Raw genomic sequence first — 25,493 nt, 5'->3', positions numbered from 1 at the left:
AAAAAAAAAAAAAAAATTGCAGTCCTTAACATTTCTATTTTTCCCAAATTAGCCCTTTGGGCCAAAAAACAAAAATGTTTATCACCACTTATCTAGAGTATAAATCTTAAAGGAAACCCTCACCCACCCCCAGAACTAGCATTATTAGATAATGGATCAAATGCCACAGCTTTCCTGCCATCTCCTTCCACCTGTCCCCAGGTTACAAACAGTAGTGAGAGAATCAGAGAGCAAGTGGCTAAAGTCATGAGGAAAAAAGCTGTGTATTCAGCCAGGACCCACCTTTGGCTGCTGGGGTCACCTTTCCCTCAGTACAGAAGACCCCTTGTTGCATTCTGGTTTAAGGACCCTACGGATCAGACTCAGAGCCTCAGTCTCCCACTATGTAGATGGCAGCCAACCTCCCAAGGCTCACACAGGTGCCTCCAAGAGCTCCGAAAGAAAAAATATCGGCCTGGTAATACCTCATTGTTATTGTTGTAAAGTGCCTTCAAGTCGATTCCGACCCATAGTGACACTGTATAGTGTTTCCACGTAGCAGCTGGTGAGCTTGAACCGCAACCTTGAAGTTCAAACAAACTGTGCAGTTTGGTGCATTAACTCACAGTGCCAAGGAGGCCTTCTTGTTGTTGCTAAGTGTTGCTGAGTCAGTTCTGACTCACATCAACCCTGTATAGGGTTTCCGATGAATGACTGGTTAACTTAAGCTGCTGATCTTGTGGCTCAAACCAACCTTGCAGTACAATGCATTAACCAGTAGCAAGACAAGACATCAGGCCTAGCAGCTCATAGCTGGCGATCTACTCCCATACAATTACAGCCAAGAAAACCCTATGGGGCAGTTCTACTCAGTCACCTGTGATTGCTATGAGTTGATATTGATTCATAAAAACAAGTTACTAAATAAGAGGCAGTTAAATATATACACATTTTTAAAATGTTTGTCCATAGTGGGAGACAGGGCAGAGACAGAACTCATTCTGGGTAAAATATATCACAAAAACCAAAGGGATTATTTTGATGACTTACAGATCATTTTGCTAATCACCTAGAATCATTTTTTTTTTTTTCTTTCCAGCTCTCTGGTTTATTTTCAATTTCTCTTTCTTGATTTTGAAAGTGAAAATGATACAGGAAAAGGGAACTTACAGCCTGGTATTGATACGACAGACATATAGACCAATGAAACAGAGCTGAGAACCCAGAAGTCAATCTACCCACCTATGGATAGCTCATCTTTGACACGTTACATGAGGAAGAGAATAGTCTCTGGCAAACTGTACCAGCAAAATGGAAGTATTTGCAGAACAATGAAACAGGACCCCTTACCTCACACCATCAAAAAAAAAAAAAAAAAACTCAAAATGGATCAAAGACCTAAATGTAAAACATAAAACTATAAAGGCCATCAATGAAAAAAAACAGGGACAAACTTAGAGACTCTGATACACAGTACACAGCAGAGATATACTACCAAACATAACTGCAAATACACAAATAGCAGAAGACAAACTTGATGACTTTGTTATTGTTGTTGTTATCATTATTGTTATGTGCCATCAAGTTGGTACTGACCCATAGCGACCTTATGCACAGCAGAATCTGATGACTAGCGCTTTCTAAAAACTAGACTTTGATGTGCATTGACAGATCTTACCAAAATAATAAAAAGAGAATTCACAGACTGGAAAAAATTCTGGCCATGATGTATCAAATAAGGGACTAACCTGTAAAATTTATAGAAAACATCGAATCCTCAACAAAAAAGAAACAAATAATCCAATGAAAAAATAAGTACAGAGAACATTAAAGAGTTGCAAATCAAAATAACAATGAGATATCATCTCACCTCAGCATTAACAGCAAAATTAGAAAGAAAAACAAACAAACAACAGAACACAACAAATGCTGGCGAGGGTGTGGAGGGACCAGAACCCTTATACAATGCTAGTGGGACTGTAAAAAGGTGCAAGCACTTTGGAAAATGGTATGGTGTTTTTTTTAAAAACTGGAAACAGAGATACCAGATGACCTAACAATGCCTCCACTTGCCATGTATCCATGGTAAAAAGAGCAGTGATACAAATAGGTATATGAATACTCATGGCCATAACGGTACTATTCATATTAGCAAAAAGATTGAAACAACGTTAAGTGCCCATCAATGGAAGAATGGCTAAAAAAACCAAATGCTTAATACATACACACACTAGAACGCTACGCAATGTTGAAGAATTATGACGAATCTGCGAAATACTTCCTAACGGATGAATCCAGACAACATCATGCTCAGTGAAATGAGTCAATTACAAAAAGACAAATATTGTATGAGGCCACTGTTATGAAATTTCAAGACAAGGTTTTCACACTAAAATAAATATTCTTTATTGGTTACCAGGTGTGGAAGCGAAGTGGGGGGAGGGGGTTTAGTTAACTGGCTAGATAGTACACACATGTTAACTTGAATGAAGGGGAAAATATAAAATCAGAGGGATGTTGGAAAGAAAATGATAGAGGCAGGGGAGGCTACCAGGAAAGGTGCAAGGGTTAAAGTCAACAGGGGTAAATACTGATATATACACAGTTCTACAACAATGGTGATCTGTAATGTTGGTCTCTCCCTGCCCAGTGATGAAAGCCAAAGATGCATGGAAGCAATTAGTCCAGTGGACTAATGAACAATGTTAATATCATTCTCTATGACCCTGAGAACAGAAGAACCAGATGGTTACAGGCTACCAACTAAAAGGGATCCCATTAGAAGGCTATGGATAGAGTGAGAAAACAGTGTGGAACAAAACTCAAAATCAAAAAGAAAGAGGACTTAGTGAGTGCTAAGCCTTATGGGAGTCTTGGTGTGGCACTGTGGGTTAATGCACTGGACTGCCAAGTTAGTTTGGAACCAGCAACTCAGTGGTTCAAGCTCACTAGCAGCTCCTTGGAAACCCTATACAGGGTTGCTATGGGTCAGCACCGACTCGATGGCACTTAACAATAATAATAAGCCTTATCTTTATCATTTCATGTATTATTCATTTAATATTTACAACAAATATATGAAATAGGAAACATTGTCTCTGTTTCACAGATAAGCAACAGAAATACTAAGCGATGTCCCCAATGCTACACAGCTATTAAGTAGTCAAGTGTTGATTTTAACTCAGTGTCTCCAGAAACAAGTTACATCATGCTGCTTCATAGATTAACAATGCAAAAAAAAAAAAAACAGTAAAAATTTGGTGTGGAAAATGTGGACAAGTATATAAAAAAAGAATATTTAACTCAATAATAAAATCATTATCTTGAAATAAGTACTTTAATATCTTCAAGCAATGGCTATGCTATGACATAACTTCTATAAATATAACTTAGTGTTTGTTCTTTGAGTACCTTTTGAGAAAGACTACATTATTCATCACCAAATTTAAAGAATATATTTAGGGTAGACTGACTTAAAATATACATTATGCCTTCCAGAATCCATTTTTCAGGCTCTATATAACCTGAGCAATAATCTCTTTTTCTAAAATGAAAAACAGGTGATGTACATACCACCTGTGATTGCCACTTGGACAATACCTACCATCATGTAATACTAAAACGTGGATGGAGAAAACAAACTGTGACTTTAAATACATGTCACAAACTGAAAACCACAAGAGTGGATGTTCTGAAATGAAGGTACTGATTTTCAATCAAGCTTTTTTTTCCTATGAGCAACAGTATATACCATACACTGGACTGAGTGGAAATAAGGGTCTGTCTTACCCATCCCTGCAGCTATCCATCATCCTTAATAACGGTAATTCTCTAGAAAATTCCTATGTCCCAGAAGCACATGCTGAGACCAAGATTTAGGTACAACAAGTCATTTTTTGGAGTGTTCATCTTGGAAACATCATAGTGTGTGGTGAAGTGAAGCAGGAAAGGTAAAAAAGGTGTGTTAATGATCAAGTTTCCACCTTGGAAACTGGGATGCAATCCTACTGTGTACCTCTGGGACATAGTATGGAACACGTTTTAAGAGTTGTACCACATGAGGGGGGCAGGAAACTGGGGATATTTATTCTTCCTTTCTCATTGGATAGGGACTGCTCCAGAGGAGCACAACTCTTCAACATCTCTGGCCTGCTTTGCACACTAACCAAGGAAGTTAGTATGGCGAGAGAAGATCTTTAAACAATCATAGGCACGTTCAGTAACAAGTGTGAGGGAACGGTGGGAGATTAGGGGATACGGTCAGGCATTGGCAGTATCTATTAAAGCCAGGAGTCCTAGTGTGGCACTATGGGTTAATGGACCAGACTGCAAAGCCGTTTGAACTGCAAAGTCGATGGTTCAAGCTCACCAGCTGCTCCTTGGAAACCTTATACAGGGTGGCTATGGATTGGAACCCACTTGACGGCACTTAACAACAACTAGACCCAGCTGTTATAAAATGAAACACAAGGAGGCTGATTTCATATACATTCTCTTGAATTCTGCTTTTCTTCACTTGATCTTGTGCTGAGAGCACTGCATCTATTTAAAAATAGATAGTCTATTGCCACCGAGTCAATTCTGACTCACAGTGACAGGCGAGGAAACGCCTTAGAGGTTCCAAGACTGTAAATCTTTCTAGGCACAGACAGCCTCACCTTTCTCCACAAACATATACAAGCATAAAAATTAATATATTTAAAAATATAAATTGTTTCTAGTCATGTACAGTTCTAAATAACTTGAAAAGAACTACTTTATGCAGACTTCTATCTGTAGATATCAAGTTATTAGGATAAATTAATCAAGGTCAAACTAACTCGTTGTTTAGGACAATAATTAACTAAGCGCATATTTAAAAGATAGCAAATTGAGTACCTCAGAACATGTGGCGTTTCAACACATAGAAGTGACCAAAAATATATATAATTTTCCACTATGAACTTCAGTTCTCTTTGTTCAGCTCAGATGAAAGAAGATTTTTACTCACGGGAAACCCTTGATTTACTTTGCCTATTCAACTAAGATAGCAAGTTTGCCACCATATTATATTATCAAAAGAGTTGATTATTTTCAAGAATGGAGAAGTGAATACTTTTTCTATAGGCAGATCCTTAATAAATTTGATCTTTCTCTGGAAATGTCTTATGCAGGCTTAAGGTGAGATGGTCAGTCATTAGAATGTTCTATTTTACTTGTTTCAGGGAGAACATATCTAAATCTCTTTTCCATTTTCCAACAACCTGGCACACTTTCTCTCCTACTGAAATAGCTCATGAAAGTTCTTAATAAGCATCATTGTTATATCCAATTACCTTTTCTTCATGTTCACGCCTTTACCTCTTTGAAAAGGAGGGCTACTGAGTGGCAACAATCATGAAGCTTTCTTACCTTTTGTGAAATCTTTCCATCTCATCTCCTTTTGGATCTTTTTAGCCTCCCTCAGTGAGTGGCTCTTTTTCCTTTAAGTATGGACATTTTTCCCCAAAGCTTAGCCTTTTATTCCGTTCTTCCATTTATCTCTCTGAGCTTTAACCTCCCAGGACTTGCTTTTCCTTCCATTAAGAATATTCCCTTCCCCATTTTCAAATTTCACTTCTCCTTTGTTGTTAACGTGGCATTGAGTTGATTCCGACTCATAGCAACCCTGTATAGGGTTCCTGAGGAAGGGCTGGTGAGTTTGAATGCCAACCTTGTTATTCAAACCACCTTGTGGTCTAGTGCTTATCCTACAGAGCCACACCAACTTTCCTCACTTCTCCTTATATAGCGTTTATGTCACATCTCCCCGATAGAAAATTTACTTTGGTTTCTTACAAATGCCTAAAACTCTGCTGGTCAAACCCAAGTGAATACTGTGCTAAACCTAAGGATAAGCACAAGATCAGTTTGAGTCTCAAGGCAGTGGTTCAAACTCAGCAGCCACTCCTCAGAAATCCTATACAGCGTCATTATGAGTTGGAACCGAGTTGATGGCACTGAACAACGAAATCATCTTTAGCTCTTTCTCCATGCCTAATCACTTGGAGTTCAAGGTCTTCAATAGTTGGCAAAAAGGTCATTTTTCACCATTTTCCATCATGAATATTGGCCCTATTTACCGTACTTCAAACAAGCCTCAACCCACTTTCTTCTTGCTTATGTTGAAATTAGTACAAAATTGAAAGGACTTCTCTGTGTGATGGTGGTCACATTTCCACCAGCTCAGTCTTATCCACCAGGCGGATAGTAGCAATCCCCTTCACTGAGAGGGTGCGCAGATTACTTAATAGACCATGGCCCAAGTACCTAGTGTTCTTTGGCATATTTTAGGTCTGCACGGACTATTTTCTTATGTTTTCATCTATTCATCACAATCCATCCTTTACCTTTCTATTCTTTTCTGCTTTTAACTTTTAAAATCTGACTCTTTAAAACTAACCTTTTTTCGATAATGTCTTCCTTTATCCCCCTAGTCCTTCAGTTCCCTGTGTTTGCCTCCTCAATCTTGTGTTCAGCATGTGTGATGTAAACTGTGTTTGCAGAGTGTTAATTCACATTTCTCAAATAGTCTTTCTCCTTTTAACTTACATATATTAAGCTAGTACATTTAAGTTCCTTTCACTGAAAGGAAGCATATTAAGTTCCTTACAGTGAACAACTCTATTTCACACTTTTATATCTAAAGTAAGTGTTAAAAATAATGTATCAAAAAAAACCTACTTATCAAATAAATCCATACCAAGTAAGCACAATGCAGAAGAACAGCAAAAGTTATATATACTATTTGCTCATTTCAATTACAAATCAAAAAAGATGGTCAGTTGACAAATGTTTATTTTCATAGCAAAATAATAGATGAGGGTTAAGTCAAAAACTATTGCTATCAAATCATATTAAACATATTAAAATGTGAAGCTGTTGTTTCTTGACATAGCCTCCATCTAGGTCTATACATTTTCCATATCAGCAACACTTCCCCTGTACAATTCTGTCCACTTTGATTTCTATTGCATCAAAGCAACAGATTTACCATCCTTGATGGACTCACATCATACTCCTTCCAATTGTTCTCTGGGATTTGGGGAACAAAAAGCAGACTGAAGAGGCAAGATCAGTACTGTAGGGTGTGTGGGGTAAGGTTTCTGAACAACAATTCTCCTAAGACAGCCCCCTTCCTATCCTCCAAGAATGAATAGCAACATTGTCAAAAAGTTGGAATGGAAAAAGTTCCTTAAGACAAATTCCTTGGCCTTTTTCTCACCAATGCAGTTTTCAGTTTTCCTGCAACTTCTTTATAATAAGCCTCTGTGATTGTCCTGTGTCCTTTGAGAAAATCTATCATAACCTTCTGAGCTGACATTTCTTCCTCAAATTTATCTGGCCCAGCAGAATCCCCTGCAAACTACTCTTTTGAAGGCATCCTAATGAGACTAAGACAAGTGTATTGCTGAGAAAACTTGAAATATTTGTCCAGTAACTAGTTATTGCTCCCTTTGATCTGTCATTTAGAAACTAATTATTGTGCTCAAATGACTTTATAGTCTTTTTTGTGTTTGCAATAAACTGAATTGTTAGGAGCTGCTGAATACTTATTTTATTTCAAAGATTAGCATCAAATCAATGGCATTGGCTTGTGAAGTTTTAGGAGAAAAACAAATTTTTCAGGATTTACATCATCAGTTGGAGTCCTGGTGTGGCGCTGTGGGCTAATGCGCCAGACTACAAAACCATTTGAGTTGCAAGGTTGGCGCTTCAAGCTCACCAGGGGCTCCTTGGAAACCCTATACAAGGTTGCCATGGTTTGTAATCGACTCGACAGCACTTAACAACAACAACATCGGTATCCTACTAACCAGTCTTTTCTGAAACAAATGCCTTCATAATACTCTGTATAAATTGTAGATGTGATAGTGTATTCTTCAGATCCTCATCTACGGGGGATAATGTAACGTTTCCAAATGTAAAACTGAAATCACATCTCTGGTAAAATTGAGCCTCTTTGGGATAGTATGTATGTATGTCTCTTGAGGTTGACTTTGACAGAAAATAAGTGCAAGAGGTTTTGTGGGCGGAGACAGGCTAATCTTGATTTCTCAATATTGTTGTTACTGTTGTTAGCTGCCTAAGACTCATAGCTGCCCAGTGTAGAGTTTTCGAGGTGATAAATCTTTACTGGAGCCAAAAGCCTCATTTTTCTCCTGTAGAGAAACTGGTACATTTGAATTACTGCACTGCTTGTGTTAGCAGCCCAGCTTGAAATCCACTACGCTACCACATACAGCTGTTGTTAAGTGCCGTTGAGTCGGTTCCAACCCATAGCAATCCTGTATAAGGTTTCCGTGGAGCAGCTGGTGAGTTTGAACTGCCGACCTTGTGATTCAAACCGACTTTGCAGCCCAGTGCATTAATCCACAGGGCCACACCAGGACTCTATACTATAAGCAGTATATATAATAAGAGATGGTATATGCTAGACAAATGTAGGAAGCTCAATGCCAAGATGTTTTTTGCTTTCTTCTAGAATGTTGTTATTAAATGCCACTGAGTTAATTCTGATTCATAGTAATCTTTTATAGGGTTTCCAAGGAGCAGCTGGTAGGTTTGAACTGTGAACCTTATGATTAGCAATTATATGCTTATCCTACAGCACCACGCCAGGACTTTCCCTCTAGTATACAAAGGATCTCGAGGGTCATTCCTTCAAGATTCTAAGTTTCTTAGAAGCAATTTGAGAACCACTAGAAGAGAATTGTTGGTATTACGTGCTATCGAGTTGGATCTGACACACAGCAACATGTATTAGGGTTTCCAAGGCAGTAAATCTTTATGAGAGCAGAAAGCCTCATCTTTTCCTGCGGCATGACTGGTAAATTTGTACTGCCGACTTTTCAGTTAGCAGCACAACACATAATTACTACATTACCAGGGCTCCTTACTAGAAGAGAATATTGGTTTTCAAACTGTTTCTAGGAAACTTAGAATCTTGAAGGAATGGCCTTTGGGTCACTTCTGTTACCACATATCTAGGTGGAAAATCATTCTAGAGGCAATGTAGATTCTATTAGTTTCATGAATAAATGCACTAGGTATCTCACCTACTCCCCAACCACTGTTGTTGTTAAGTGTCATCCTGTCGGTTCCAACCCATAGTGACCCTATATAGGATTTCTGACGAGCAGCTGCTGAGCTTGAACCACTGACCTTTCAGTTCAAACCAGCCTTGCAGTCCAGCGCATTAACCTCAGTACCACACCAGGACTCCACTGGTGGTGGTGTGCCATGGATCAGTTCTGACTCATAGCAACCATGTACAGGGTTTCCGAGGTCTCCTCTAGAAGCCAGAGTTCATCCAGAAATTTCAGTAGTGTCAAGTACCTTTTACCCCATTTGTATCAGCATAGTAAAGAAACACTATCAGATTACTGGAGATTATGTGTTAAATATTTTTTAGTATGGATTCTTTTCTTAGTTATGAGAGTATCTACTTGAACAGGGAGTGTTGGTAACTTTTGTCAGCTCATCTCTTAAAATCCTTCAGTACACTGACTTACATGAATTTTGATATAAAATACCACTTTCCCATGACTCAGTGTCTATGAACTGGGCAATTTTATTCTGAAACAGAAAAAGTTCTCTAAACCAATCGTATTAAAGTTGCATTCCATCGTATATAAATTCTTACTGATGCTCAGAAAAAAGAAGGTTTCCGTGGTCAAACATATTTGGGGGAAAATGTGCCTCTTTTGATGATTCAGCATGTGCATTCGAAGGGCAAAGTTGCCAAGAAATACTTCCTGAATTTATTTGATTATATAATTCTTACTCCCTCCCACACCCCTTACCGCCTTCATTTTTTTTTTTTTCTAGTAATACTTATCTAAGACTTTATAGGAAATATTTTAGGAAAAATTACATGTGCCTATTTTTAAAAAAATAGGTAGGTGTTAATTTAATAATTTTACACCCAGCACAGCACCCATGGGACAAGGAGACTATGCAAATGTTTGGTACATTCAAGTGAACAAAAGAGTATATTAATAAGATACTGGCATGCTGCATTGAAAGTTACTCCTAAAAATCACACCTGTTATTTGGTAACAAATATTTGGGAGTTTTACAGAAAGAAACTATTTAAAAACTGAATTCAATGAATCCATTATGGGTATATGGATAAGAATGATAAGATGGTAAATATGGGTTAAGACTTGGTGATCATTCAGTCAGTCTCATCCGCATCTTACAGACCAGAGGTTGAAATGCCCAAGCAATCTAAGCAAATCTAAGCAATTTGAGCTCTCAGTTCAAATAAGGATAGCTTCAAACCCCAACTTTGCTACCTGCTGGCTGAGGAAAAGTAGGCAAGTATCTGGCACATGGAAAGAATCTTTTATATTAATATTAGAAACATCAGTCAGGAGTGCACAATCAATAGGAAATTGTTTTAGTACCATCAGATGGGTTCCGCCTCATAGGGTTTTTAAGGAGTGGATGGTAGATTTGAACCACCAACCTTAAAGTTCAAACTGACCTTGTGATTGAGTGCTTACCTTATAGCGCCACACCAGGACTCCAGCAATATGAATTTAGACATAATTCTACAGATAATTTGCGAGACCTTGAGATATGGAGATCAAGGAATTACATAGTTGAGGTCTCCATAATGGCAGCCCGAGTACTGAGCTATTTGTAGCATTATTTTTTTGGAAGAGGATTCAGTCTGGTTTGAAGGTATACAACTCAAACATACTCTTGGTTTCAGGTGATAGATGGGCGCTCTATTTGTTTGGATATTTTGTGAGCTGAAACAGAATCAGTTCTGTTCACCTATGAGTCCCTGTGATACTGTACATTTTCAAGAAGTCACAGAAGGTAAAATGCCCCCTCTCTGTGAGGGAGATGAGAGGGAAGCACTATTTCTTACCTGAATGGGTAGGCAAAGGCGATGTCAATGCTAAGGTTACTTTCTGTCTTGTTGACACAGTCCACACTCAGCCGCAGGCCTCCAGAATAGCCACCGCATGTTGCAAATGCAAAGATGGCAAAAAGCTGTGGAGAAAAAAGAAAACAAAGTAAAGGCAACTATTAGACTTAATTAGGTTTATCAACACAGCTAGGTGACTCAACTTTAAGAGAGCCCCAGGTTGGAGGATGAAAAGTCAGAACGATGAAGGAATGGGGAGATACTGTCTGAAAGAAGAGTCTGAAAAGTTGAGGAATTCTACTTGGAGAAACATGAAAGCTGCAATAACTGTTTGAATATGCAAATTGCTGTCATGCTTTAGAAAAGGAGCTCTGGTAGCGTAGTGGTTACGAATCGGGCTGCGAACCTTAAGGTCAGCGGTTCAAAACTACCAGGTGCTCCGCGGGAGAAAGATGAGGCTTTCTACTCCCGTAAAGATTTACACCCTCAGAAACCCTATACAGGGTCGCTATGGGTCGGAACCGACTCGAAGGCACTTAACAACAACAACAACATTGCAGATCATAAGCTCTTAGGGTATTTCAACCTCAAACCTCCACAAGTGGTTATGACTGTGTTGGTTACTATTTTGAAAACAACTATTAAGATATTTAACTCGGTTCCAATAACTATCATAGTGTGGAACATGGAGCTGTGGGCAACCAGGCACTGAAAATTAGGAACAGGAACTCAGGTAGGTCTTCAGGAAGGAAGAGATGCCTGAGAAGGGAAGTTGTCAAATGTCAAAGCGCCCATTCATAGTCTGGCTAGGTTCCAAAGAAATTTCTATGCATTCCCAAAGACAATCAAGTGCACTGAACACTAACAACTGCTGTAATACTCCAGTTGATTTCATTTTAATTTTGGAATATAACTTCTTGCAGTATCTTGGGATCCCTATTTGGATCACTAGTTCATTTGCAAAATGGCAGGAGTTATAGAGATCAAGTGTATAGTCTCTGAATGACCTTGAAAAGTTATACTTAATGTGCCCTGGTCTTTTTCATAAGTCAAATGATGTTAATAGTGATTTCTCTGGCATGTCTTGTCCTTTGTAACATGAGACACACAGTTGGTGTGTATGTTACTAAGGCAGTAAAAAAAACAGATGCAGGGGCTAGCCAGGTCATCAGCTCTGTACAGAAAGTCCAAAAGGCTAAGTGATTATTATCTATAACACCTGCCACCCAGTCTTAATCAGCAGTGGATGAACCATCTCAGAACTGCTTGTCTCAATTGGCTATATAAATTTAATAAGAACATCCTGGTTAACGATAACAATGCAAGATAAAACCTTCAGAGGGTAAAGGATGATTTATGGACCACGTTTTTTAAGTTTTGTTTTGTTTTTTCAGTTAGTAAGACAGTTTTTAACATTACTAGTTTTTAAAATCACTACTTTTGAAATGGAAACAATTTGACCAAAAGAAATATATGATCAAATGATACAGAAGATTTAATCAGAGCAAAATGTTTCAGTGTGTGTTCATGTGTGAAGCAATTACAACAGATCTTGGGAAAGAGTAAGCACTTAATAAATAGTATTACTATAAATAGGGATATATGTGTTTGTTCCTTGATAAGATGTTCCAAGCTGTAAAATTGAACATTGAGATTTAATCCCTGGCTACATCTATAATAGCCATCAACCCTTTCCAATCAATCCTCCCCCCGCCCCCTAAAAAAAAGTGATTTTTTTTTTGGCTTTATTTGCTTTTCTTTCTAGTTGTTAACTGATGTGACTCATAAAGGCATTCAAAAGCTATTCCAATCCACTTTAAAACGTAAAACAATTACACAGTACCACATGGACACATCTGTGGTAGAAAAGTGTGGCTACTTTTAAGATCCCCAGAATTCCATTTACATCTCAGAACTCAGGTCTCAAGCATATTTGGCCTTCCCTGCTTCATTTCATGGAGTCTTGCAACAACACCCCACCCAAACCTCAACCACATCTAGTTATCTCTGGCTGGTTGGTCAGAACGTGGAGCATCCATGGGCAGGATCCCACTGCCTACAGTCTAGCCTGTGTCCTGTTCTCCATCATCCCCAATCACGTTTTTGAGACACCATCTTGCCCCAGGGGCTGGGCATGGTTAAAATAAACCACTCATTAGACTCTTTAGAGAGTGCCTATCAATTAGAGGAGGAGTTCTGGTAGCGTGGTGGTTATGAATCGGGCTACTATTCTCACTGTCAGCAGTTCGAAACTACCAGCTGTTCCTCGAGAGAAAGAACTTTCTGCTCCCGTAAAGATTTACAGCCTCAGAAACCCTGTACAGGGTTGCTATGAGTCGGAACCAACTCCACAGCACCTAACAATAACAACATCAATTAGAAAAGTTCTGTAGGAAAACAGAGAGAGGCAGAGTTGTCTTGGAAAAGATAATGGAAAACAGCACAAGTAATGGGGCTAGGAGTTAGTTTTTATCACCATCGACCTAGTGCATGGATCTTGCTGTGTACTGGCTGACGTATCTCCTGTACCCAACACTTCACAGACTATCTGCTAGGATCTGCCGCTTGTTCCACAATCCTAAATTCAGAGGACCCATGAAAGAAGAATACAGTATCTGTTGAAAAGACTCATATATGAAGACCATTGTGTGGTTCTCTAATTTTACCTTGAATATGGGCATGCTGACAATACTATAAATGTGAGCTCTGTGTGTGCAACTTCATTTATTGCAGACAAGCCATTCTCCTGCTATGTGGAAATCTTCCCTTTCCCTTCCCGACTGTTATCAATTCCCAACAGTTATAAACTCTCTCTCAGACAGTTGGTTGTGTATTAAAATAGATTTATAACAGTAAAAAAAAAAAAAAAAAAAGAGATTGCCAGGACTTTTTTCTGAAGTGCCTCTGGATGGGTGGACTTGAGCCGCCAACCTTTCAGTTTGCAGTTGACTGCAATAACCGTTTGCCTCATCTAGGGACTCCCAATCCACTTAAAACAAGGAGATGATCCTTAGCAAATAGAATCAGGATAGAAACCCTGGGGCAGAGATTTGCTTATTTCTCTTTATCAAATGCTATCTTCCTGATAATCTCTTAGTAGGAATAAGCAAGAGGGGGTTTTTCATGGCTTAAATTAAGGTTTCATTATATAATATCTCCCGAAGCATTCTGAGGTTGTGTGATATCTACATATGCGTACTTCTCTGAGGCAAGAGTCCTAACCATGCAATCAGCATTTACACACATGAAAGATGACAGTGGTTGTCTATTGTCATTTTCAGTGCCTATTATGAGGCAAAGGAGCCCTGGCAGTGTTGTAGGATAAGCAATGAACTGAACTGCTACCACAAGGTTGGCAGTTCAAACTCACCAACCATTCTGCTGAAGAAAGACAAGGCTTTCTGATCACATAAAGATTTACAGTCTTGGAAAATTAAGCGTAACTTTTCAAGGTCATTCAGAGACTTGGAAACCCTAAACAGGGTTACTAGGAGTCAGAATTGATTCGCTGACTGTGGATTTGGGCATCAGAGTGGATTGCATTATGAGTTGTTGTTGTTAAGTACCGTGGAGTCGGTTCCAACTCACAGCGACCCTGCACAATGTTTCCAAGGCTGCAAATATTTATGGGAGCAGAAAGCCTCATCTTTCTCTCATGGAACAGCTGGTAGGTTTGAACTGCTGATCCTGAGGTTAGCAGACTGATTCGTAACCACTACGCTTCCAGACAGAGCTCCTTAGAATTGAGTATTTGTTATCATATTTTCTCTTGGCAACAACGTTATAAAACGTGTGTATTTATGTGAAGCTCAACATTGCTATACTACAGGATTACACTGCTAATATTACATGACTAATATTAGCTGCCAACGAGTCACACTCCCACCCCCAACTCATGGTGATAACAGAATGAAATACAGCATGGTGATATGCCATCCCCAGGATCAGTTACAGTTCGGACCATGGGGATTCAGAGGGTTTTGATTGGCTGATTTTTGGGAGAAGATAGCCAAGACTGCTTTCTACTCCAACTAGGTCTGAAAGCTTTGCTGAAACTTGTTCAATATCATGCAACATATAAGCACTCTTCGATAGTGGCTTCAAATAGTTGTACTTTAGAAAAATTACCTGGGGATTTAAAATGTAGCAAGTAAAAGTTGAAAGACATAAAAACAAATCTTGTTAGTTTAAATGTTTAGTAGATGTAAAGAAACTACCCTTGGCTTTTCATTTTATATTAAATTGCTTCACATATACAGTAAGGTATTATTAATGCTACCATATAATGAACTTAAGATCAAATAATCATTATGTATTTAAATACTACAAAGTATTTGTTACATGGAAAGAAAATGTAAGACTATTGAAATCACAGAGCCCATTTTTTTAAGTCTTTATTGAGCTCTAAAAACTCAAGACGGTGTACTAGAGTTAAATAAGGGGGGCTTCAAAAAGTTCATGGAAAAAAATCCATTATCTTTTAATTCCATTTTTCCATGAACTTTTTAAAGCCCCCTTTTATAAAAGCTATAGGATATCTGGTTAAGTTTATTCCTTCCCCACAGTCTTCTCTGATGAAGGAGGAATCAAACTGCATGACTGGTATTAAACTCCCATTGGTTTGGAGAGGATTAAACAGACAAATCTATTTAACACTAAAAGAGGTAGATCCTGTTGATTGGATAGTTTATCACAGGATGTGTGATTCTAGAACTGGGGAAGTTAATTCACCTTCTCCATGGAATATCAGCCAGGGATCTGGCCCAATAATTAGCATACACCAGGACATAGCAAGGAGGGCACTGGAGGCTCCCAGGGATGGGGTAGGTGGGTGTACGTAATTCTCTTTGTATAGCAGAGAAATGTAGAGTGGGAAGAAATTTTGGAAATCCTCTCCCAGGATATCACCAAACCACTCCTCCCTAGGTAGTAGAATAGAGTTGTTTTTGTTGTTGTTAATGTGCCATTGACTTGATTCCAACCCATAGCGACCCTGTATAGGGTTTCCCAGGAGCAGCTGGTGAGCTTGAACCACTGACCTTGTGGTTCAAATGACTTTACAGTCTGACGCATTAGCCCACAGCACCACACCAGGTAGTGAGAGTCAAATAGAGCTGAGTTTGAGTCCAGTTCCTAGTGTGTTGCTTGATTTTAAGGGCAAGTAATTTGAATTCACCAAATCTCACTTCCTGCATCTATTAAATCAAGAATTATTCATAGATTCATTCAGGAGTTATTTAACCCTAGTGTAGCACTGTAGGATCAGCACCGGACCACTAACTGAAAGACCCAGCATTTGAAGCCCACTAGCTGCTCCTTCGAAACCCCATACCGGATGGCTCAACAGTACAAAACAACAACACATGCCCTAACTGTTAAGGAGAGTAAGATGTAAAAAAATTAAAAAGAGAGAAAGCAAAAGTTAATGCTGAAGAGGGTGAGGGGGAAGAACCAAAAAGGACTTACAAATAAGGTAACTGTAAATTGTGCTAAGTGTTCTGAGAGGAAGCTACTCTCGACAGAGAGTTAAGCTGAGGCTTTAAGCTAACACCTTCAAGATGAACAAGAGGAAGCCATGTTCATCTTTAAGGAAAGAGTGCTCCAGCAAAGGGAATTGCTTACACAAAAGTCCTGAGAGAGCAAGAGTCTGACCATGGAAGACCAGTGTGGCAGTTGGATGGTTAGAAAAGTTGAGAATAATAGTGTTTGCCTCACTGGAACATAGAGCACATTAATTAAGAAAATGTATCATGCTCATTTGCTGTTGTTCATTAATTGCCATCAAGTTAGTTCCAACCCATGGCCACCCTGTACATGGTTTTCGAGGAGTGGCTGGTGACCTTGCAGTTCAAACCAACTTGGCAGTCTAGTCGTTAACCCACAGCGCAACACCAGGACTCCTTCATGCTCATAACTCTCTATAAAAATTCAAGTGCTTCATTATTGTCACTACTGCTATTACTACACTACTGAGTAAACTGAAAACTAGGTAAGAAAATTCACTTGTCCTAACTCAGGTAAGAACAGATTATGGAACTAGGATTCTAGTCTCCAGATTCTCTGAGTCAATGCTCTTCCATCCAATTAGCTCTAGAATTTGGGGGAGAACAATTTTCAGATACACAGGAGAATGGAGTTGACTATCAAATGGCCCAGTCGGCCTTTCCCCCAAACACACCACTGGTGCTTTAAATGGCTTTAGGCTGTCCAGGCTTCTCCTGAATGCCAGAAGCAGAAGAGGGCGGGCACTTAGTCCTCTTTTTCCTTCTTTTCTTTCTCTTCTTGCCTTTGACAATTTGGAGGATCTTGGTTAAGAAACAGAGCTTTCCTAAGCTTACCAAAAGGAGCTCTGGTAGCATAGTAGTTACAAATTGAGCTGCAAACTGCAAGGCCAGCAGTTTGAAACTACCAGCTGTTCCTTATAAGAAAGATGAGGCTTTTTGCTCCCTATGATTTACAGCCTCAGTAACCCTGTACAGGGTCGCTATGAGTCGGAACTGACTCCACGGCACATAACCACCACCACCAAGCTTGCCAAGGAAAGCTCTGAAAGGCCACTAATATTAGCAACAGGAAGCTCTGTGTGTTTTGTAGATGCTCAGCCCAGAGAGACTGATTTCAGTTCCTAAGACCGATAACATCCCCTTTAGCTAACTCAGCTATGCAGCCAGAATGGAATGACAACTGGCAGTGAATCTAGGAAGACAAAGGGGGGTGGGGAGGTGGGGGGCAGAAAAGTCTAGGGCACCGGTGTGTGTTGTTTTTAAGTGCCGTCGAGTTGATTCCAACCCGTAGCGACCCAGTGTAGGGTTTCCAAGGAACAGCTGGTGAGCTTGAACCGCCGACCTTGAAGTTCAAATGACTTTGCAGTCTGGTGCATTAACCCAAAGCACCACACCAGGACTCAGGGCACCGGTGTGTAGGGTGGAGGAAAAGGGCTGAGAGAAAAGATCTCTATGTGAGGCCGACTCTGTAATGACTGAACAACCTGCTGAGAGATGTCAAAAAACAGTATATGCTTGTATGTACCTACACATGTGTGCCATTTTCTTCAAACTGTGGGCTCTGGGTTTCCACCCTCATACAAAACTAAATACTGTGCCTTCAGTGTCAACACTATACTAGCTCACCTTCCTACAACTAAGAGCTTTACACAGGAGGAGACTCCATTTCTACAATCAAGTGAAATGATTACACCTATCTGCTCACATGTTCCCTCATGATCCCAATTCTCATGACACAAAGCAAACTCATCATTCTCGTATAAATTCTAAAATAATCCATATTATTGCCACACATCCAATCTTCCACTTCTCTTGAGTTCAGGAACCAAAATAAATCTGCAATGAACTCTTACTTCACTACTGTCTTGGATGATCTATAGATCTGTTTCTAACAAAAACAACAAATTGCTCCCTAAATGGACAAAATTACCCAGCAGAGATTTCCCTTGCAGTCACTCTGATTAGAAACACATTCAGGAAAGAATTGTCTTGCATTTGCTAGCTTAATAAGCAAACATAACCCAAAATCACCCATGGCAGGAGCGATGTCTTTGTACAGTTAACGATTCTAAAGGTTTTCCCCTGGAAAGAGCGCAAGTAACTCTCCTTGGAACTAATAGAGCTACAAAAAGAATATCAATGAAAGCTACTATTAATCCTTCCGGTTAATTTGCAAGGCATAGTTGAAAGCAGTAAGTTGGAAAGAGACAGGAAATCAGGTTGGTATTGCCATTCATAGGGATCTACAGTTTACAATGAACTCAGAGAGGAGACATTGCTCAAGATCTTGTGTACAAGCCCAAGCATGAAAGATGCTGTGGAAGAAACACCTGAGAATAACAACTTGGAGTATAGAGGACTGACTGATAAGGAATTGAGAGACTGGGACTTAGTTTTGGTATATATATCACCATCAAGTTGTGTGTCTATCCACCAGATCAGTAGGGGATAAAAGCTGGTATTTGTAGCATTTTCCAATTTTCCTGGTGTAAATACTCCCACCATGGTACCCTATGGTACTAACATAATATCCTTGAACTTGAATTAGAGAGAAATTGGCACAATGGCACGGGATGGGCTCCAGGACACCACTGCCACCAAAGACCTTTCTCTGACTCTCCCCCAGGGCAAAAACCTTTCCTCACTTTAGATATGTTATGCTAGTTCACACCTCTTCTGTCAGATACAATAATTTTGTAGTTCATTCACCTACTCAATCATTTATTCCCTTATCTAGTTATTATAGTAGAGGCTGTTGTGCCCTGACCATATATATCCCCTTGACATATCTCAGAATTTACCTGCAGCTTTCGGGAGACAGTTTTCATACATAGCAAAGACTTCCTACTGCAAACACCCACTTCGTTCTGAAAGGTTTTCTCCAGAAGCAGGAATGTGCTCAGCCTCTGAATGGGGCAGGCAGGAAGTTCCGTGGGGATCGTTTTCTGTAAATTTCCCCCCCAGGTGAGCTAGAAATTGGTGTGTCATAACTCAAGATCATTGCCCCTATCTGGGACAATACTATCTCTCACAGAGTTTCCATCTAGTAGGATGAGCTCGTTACCCACGGCAACACCGTGCTCATTAACACAAGACTTGGCTGGCTTTTCTTTCTTCCCTTTCTCAATCCTCAGTGCCCTCATTGTGCTTCCTGGCATAGTGTCCCAAATAAACTTGAACCAAAATTTATGTCTCAGGATCTTCTTTTTGGAAATACAACTAACAAAATCATCAAACATTAAACCAGTTACCTTTCAGATGATTCCTACTCAGAGTGATCCCATCTGTGTTCAGAGTAGAACTGTGCTTAATAGGATTTTTAATGGCTGAGTTTTCAAAAATTGACTGACAAGTCTTCTGAGATGCTTCTTAGACTCAAAACGTCACCCTTTTCGTTAGCAGCCAAGCGCAATGACTGTTTACCCCACCCAGACGTCCCATATAATGTTTATCAAGTGCTTATTTCTTTCAGGTGCTGCAATGAGGCCTGCTGTTCCACAACCACTACAACCTGGGCGCATATCCAGCTGCTCCTCGGAAAGCATATAACCGTGTTACCACTAATTACCAAGGCTCCTTTGTAACCCACTTGTTGTTGTTAAGTGCCATCCAATCAGTTCCAACTCAAAGACCATGCATCGGGTTTCCAAGGAAGAGCTGGTGGGTTTGAATCTCTGACCTTATGGTTTGTAACCTGTGCTTATCCTACTGTGTGACACCAGGACTCCTTAATCAAGAGAATTAGTAGACATGAGTATCCAATCAGACCTACTCATGCCTCTGTACTCCTAGCTTACCATACTTTCATCTCTCCAAGTCTTTGAATCCTTTGAATAAACTGAGCTCCTTCTAGTCACAGTAAACCCATTCTTGCTCTCAGCTTGCCCCAAACCTCCTTCCTCACACTCTTTGCATGGCAGGTTCCTTTTCACCGCACCCCCTTTTTTTCTTTAAACAAGAAAACTTCTTTGACTAGACTGTCTAAAGTAAACTGCATGCCCCACCTCCAACCACAATCTGCCACCCTTTATAGTTTATTTTGATTCAATATACTTTAAAATTTTTTGGTTTTGTTTGATATTATTTATCTGCTTTTTTATGTTCTCTTTCACCATTTCCCCAAGAAAAGGCAATATATTTGTCTTTGCCGATTGCTGAATCTCTAGCACTTATCAGCATGTGGCATGAAGTTGTTATTATTAGGTACCACTGAGTTGGTTCCAACTAAAAATGACCCTATGGACTCATGGTGTGGTGTTATAAAATAAGCACTGGACTGTGAACTACAAGGTCGGCAGTTCAAACCCATCAGCTGCTCCTTGGAAACCCTATATAGGGTCTGATTTGAGAGCACTTAATACCAACTACAATAGAGTTACATACTGCTGAGTCCTGTGCCATCCTCACAATTTGAGTCCATTGCTGCTACTACTATGCCAATCCATCATGTTGGTAGTCATCTTTACCAAGCATAATGTCCTTCTCTGGGGACTGGTGCATCGTGATATGTCCAAAGTATGAGAAACAAAGTCTCACCATCCTGGCTTCTAAGGAGCATTCCAACACAGGTTTTTTTTTGTTCTTCTGGCAGTCCATGGTATTTTTGATACCATGAATAATTCAATATTATTATTAAAATAATAATATTTCAATATTATTCTCTAACACCATACCTCCAATATATAAAGTTTTCTGTGGTCTTCCTTATTCATTGTCCAACTTTCACATGCTTATTAGACAATTGAAAATATTATGGCTTGGGGCAGGCTCACCTTAGGGCTCAAAGTAATATATTTGCTCTTGAACACTCTAATGAGGTCATGTGAAGTAGACTTGCCTAATGTGATACATCGTTTGATTTCTTGGTTCTGTTTCTATGAGTGTAGAACATGGATCCAAGCAAAACGAAGTCTTTGACAACTTTATTCTTTTCTTCATGGTGTAATTTATTGGTCTAATTATAAGGACTTTTGTTTTCTTTGCATTAATCTTCATCAATAAGCATCCTAAGTCCTCTTTGCTTCCAGGAAGCATGATTGTATATTGTATATTGCAGCTTGTTACTGAGTCTTCCTTCAATTCTGATGCTGTGTTTTTCTTTATATAATCCAGTTTATCAGATTATTTGTTCAGCATATAGACTGAATAAGTATGGTGAAACAATACATCCCTGATGAATACGTTTCCTGATTTTAAACCATTCACAATCCCCTTGTTCTCCTTGAATTATTGCCTTCTGGTCAATACGAAAGTTCCTCATGGTAATGCTATCCATAGCTTGTCATGATCCACACAGTTGAAAACCTTTGTATTGTCAAAAAAGTAGGTACTCCATATACGCTTGTCAACTAAAGAAAGAAATCCTTCCTCTCTCCCTCCAGATAGACAGATGAATAAATCAGCACTGTTATGCCTGGTATGGTGCTGCAGAATATGTACTGGGCTGCTAACCACAAGGTCAGCAGTTCAAACCCACCAGTCACTCCTCAGAGACCCGATAGGGTCACTATGAGTCAGAACTGACTAGATGGTACTTAATAACAACAACAAATGACAACAGTATTCTGTGCTAACTGGAGTGCATTAGAGAAAAGTATGGTACTTAGTTGATGGGTAGGAGATAGGACATGAGGGATGGTGAAGTAGACAAGCATGCTAGATGTACCCTGGTAAGGAGGAAGAAGAAGATTGCTCTAAATAGAGGGGGCAGCAAGGCAAAAGCAGACTACTGAGTAAGTGAGGCACACGTAGGTTACACAAGTGGTATGACCACAGCATACATTCAGTGGGTCCAAGAGGCACACAGGGGAGTGTCATGTATGGTCTAGTAGGGGTTCAGAAATCTATAGCTCCTGGGCTACATTAGCTACATCTATTAGTTTATGTGCCATCTCTGGCTGCTTTCCTGCTACAATGGCAGAGTTGAGTACTTGTGACAGAAACCATGTGGCCCACAAAGCCAAATGTATTTACTCTTTCACCCTGTACAGAAATAGTTTGTTGATGTGAAGAAACCTGGATCTTTTAGGGGTTTTCAGCAGGGAAGGGGCAACACCAAATTTGCAATTCAGAAGGGCCACACCAGTTCCCATGGAGAGCGTGGGTTGGCGAGGTGCAGGCCTAGCCTAATAAAAGTAAAAGTCTTACTTTCTCAGTCTACAAATATTCTGTCAATAGGACCATGTCCAAGTCATGTTTGTGTCCTTCACTGTGCTAAACATCATAGGCAAATAATCAATTTCATAAAATGAATGAGTCTATGAATGAATGAGTCTATGAATGAATGCACAAGCTATGATAAGAAGATAAAGTAAATGAAACAAAGAAAAATAAACATTGTCACTGATGATGACAGCAGTGTCAAAATCACCACATTTGATTTTATATGCTAGTCTCTTCAGGTAGTATACTGCATACACACATACAACACACACACACACACACACACACGTATGTATATTACTAGTATGGTGCTGTAGGATCACTATTGGACTGTGAGCCACAAGTCGGCAGTTCAAACCCAACAACTGCTCCTCAGAAATTCTAAACCAGATATTTATGAGTTAGGAACTGATTCACCAGCACTTAACAACAACATATACATATATGCATACAAAACATATATATGCAATAGTGACTGAAGAGACAATATGAATATATTACATATATATGAAGCGATTCTATATATCAATCTCTGTATAGCTATCTATTTAAGTTGCTGTTAAATGCCATCGAGCCAATTCTGACTCTCAGTGGCCCTGTAGCGGGTTTCAAGCAGTGGCTTGTGGATTTAAACCTCTCACCTTGTGGTTCACTGTAGGATAAACTTATCCTTGTGCGCCTGCTATAGTATAAACCCTAGACGGTCAGGGATTCTAACCCACCAGCCACACATTGGAAATCCTATACAGGGTCACTATTGGTCAGAACTGAGTTGATGACACTTAACAACAACATGTGTGTGTGTGTGTGTGTGTGTGTGTAGTATGGTGTGGCACATATATGCTCCTTTAATCCTTTCAACTACTCCCTGAAATAGAAATAAAGTTCATCATTTTATATACAAAGAAATATGGTAATTCATCAGCATGCCTAAGGTAATTGAGTCATGGTTTTGGCACGCAGGGTTGATAAGGGTCTCTCTTGCCTGAGCATCCTATGGAAATATTACTGCAAAGAAATATCAATTATGGGCTCATAAAGGTTTTCTCTGTCACATAAATGCTCAGAATGTCTTGTGAAGACTAAATGAAGCGCCCCGTAGACAAAGTCCTAATCATCCAATTTGATGTCAGCAGTAATGCATGTGTTTTGCCTCAGCAATATAAGCCTTTGCTTTGCAATATCATAGGCCATCAGGAGGAAGTCAGCCAGAGTCTGGCATTATAGGAACATTTGAAAAGTCTGATGTGAGTAGGTTATGCCAATTACACTTGACAAGTCCCTTCTCCTAATTATCAGCCACCCACAGCTGTGGGTGGTAGGTTTCTCACTCTCATGCAGCTCAGTCAATTGCTCACAGAGTAAAGAGGCCCAAACTCTGTCCCTTCAGTTCCCTCTGAGAAACCCTTCTCATCCCGTCTCCTTTTATGCTTTGTCTTGTCCTCAGTACTCTCTAAAGAACATTTCTGGGAACACAACTGTTTATAGGAATTGCTTAGCTCAATAGTATCCCTGAAAAAGGGAGGAATGTAAAACTGTCAGGACATTTTCTAGTGCAGAAAGAGTCTTTGACTAACTGTGGCTACCCTCACACTCCACTCACCAACCAGGAGACCCCCAGTAGTCTGATAAACAACTTAAAAATTTTTAATGTTTCATTTCTAATTATCTTGAAGTCGTCCTTCTTTTAGTTTTTTTCTACTCCTGGTAATAATCGGATATTTCCTAGGAAATTGACGAAGCATCTTCTCAGCCATCAGTTTACAGCTTCTGTAATGGCTATAACTTTGACCCTGAAGACTTTCATGAGCAACCCCTTGTACCTTCCCATGAAGATAAAACCTGCAAGTTATCCCTGACAGACAGTATAATTATATCTTTTTTAGAAGTACAGGCAGTACCAGGGTTATAAAGGGGACCTGTTCCTGAGCATGCCTTTAAGAATTTGTAGGCAAGCTGCATCAGGTGCGTGTGGTTACAATTTAGCCTTACTTTAGTTTAAGTAAAGGACTCCTATTGGTGTTGTAGAATAAGTACTGGATTTCTAACCACAAAATTGATAATTCAAACCCACCAGCTGCTCCTTGGGAAAAAGATGAGGCTTTCTGCTCCTGTACAGATTTAGAGATTCAGAAACCTATACAGGTTAGCTAGGAATCAAATCAACTCGATGGCAGTGGTTTTGGTTTGGCTTGGCTTAGGGCAAGAAAAGGCCTGAAGCCTTTTTGATGATTTAAAAGCTGAACCTGTAGCAAATCAAGGTGACTGTGATGAAGAGTTTGTTGCAATTAGGAGTTGGTTCAATTGGAATTAGTTCATTTGTTTCAAAGGGAGGGAAATTTGCATAACATTAAAGGTCAAATAGGGATTCTTGGTTAATCTGGAAATTCACTACCCAGGGACTGTCTATACGAAAAACCACTGTCATAAAGCTTTCCGCCATAGACCGATAGATAGTTTTTTCCTGTTCACTGTATAACCATCTGTATTTGTGAGCAGCTCCAATCTCTTCCACACTGCATTCTGTTTCATGTTACCTGTCTAAAACTGAATATATGCTGCTCTAGATGCTTTTGATTTGTGTGAAATCTTCCCAGGAAAAAGCTGCCTTGTATAATTGGTACTTTACACTACCACCTGAGAAATTCTGACCAAGCTCTTCAGTGGTGGAAATCTACATTATTTACATGCCAGGAGCAGGTTCCATTTCATTTTACCTACAGCCAGATAAACTCTAGGGACTGGATCATTTAGTAATCTTTTTTTTTTTTTTTGGCCACGGCAATAGAAAACCTGATCTAGCATGCCTTTAAAACAATAGTTTGTGTTTTGCAAATATCAAGGAGCCCAGAGCAAGGCAGCAGCTGTTATTGATGATTTCTAGGCCATTGTATTTTCAATAGCCTCATATGGATGCGAAAGCTGGACAGTGAATAAGGAGGATC

The 25,493-nt window shown here is 39.5% G+C and overlaps 1 protein-coding gene across 1 annotated transcript in view; it reads right to left on the bottom strand.

The window, feature by feature from the left end:
- Positions 1-25,493, bottom strand: part of SYNPR (synaptoporin) — a 339,964-nt gene that overhangs the window by 248,079 nt on the left and 66,392 nt on the right. The window contains exon 2 of the mRNA XM_006862101.1: positions 10,883-11,007. Coding sequence (XP_006862163.1) covers positions 10,883-11,007 — 125 coding nt within the window. The remainder of the gene's footprint in view (positions 1-10,882; positions 11,008-25,493) is intronic.

This window comes from Chrysochloris asiatica, unplaced genomic scaffold (assembly GCF_000296735.1).
Source record: "Chrysochloris asiatica unplaced genomic scaffold, ChrAsi1.0 scaffold00046, whole genome shotgun sequence".
Classification (NCBI taxonomy): domain Eukaryota; kingdom Metazoa; phylum Chordata; class Mammalia; order Afrosoricida; family Chrysochloridae; genus Chrysochloris; species Chrysochloris asiatica.
The sequence above is the reverse complement of the archived record's forward strand: the minus strand, read 5'-3'. Positions and strand labels throughout refer to the sequence as shown.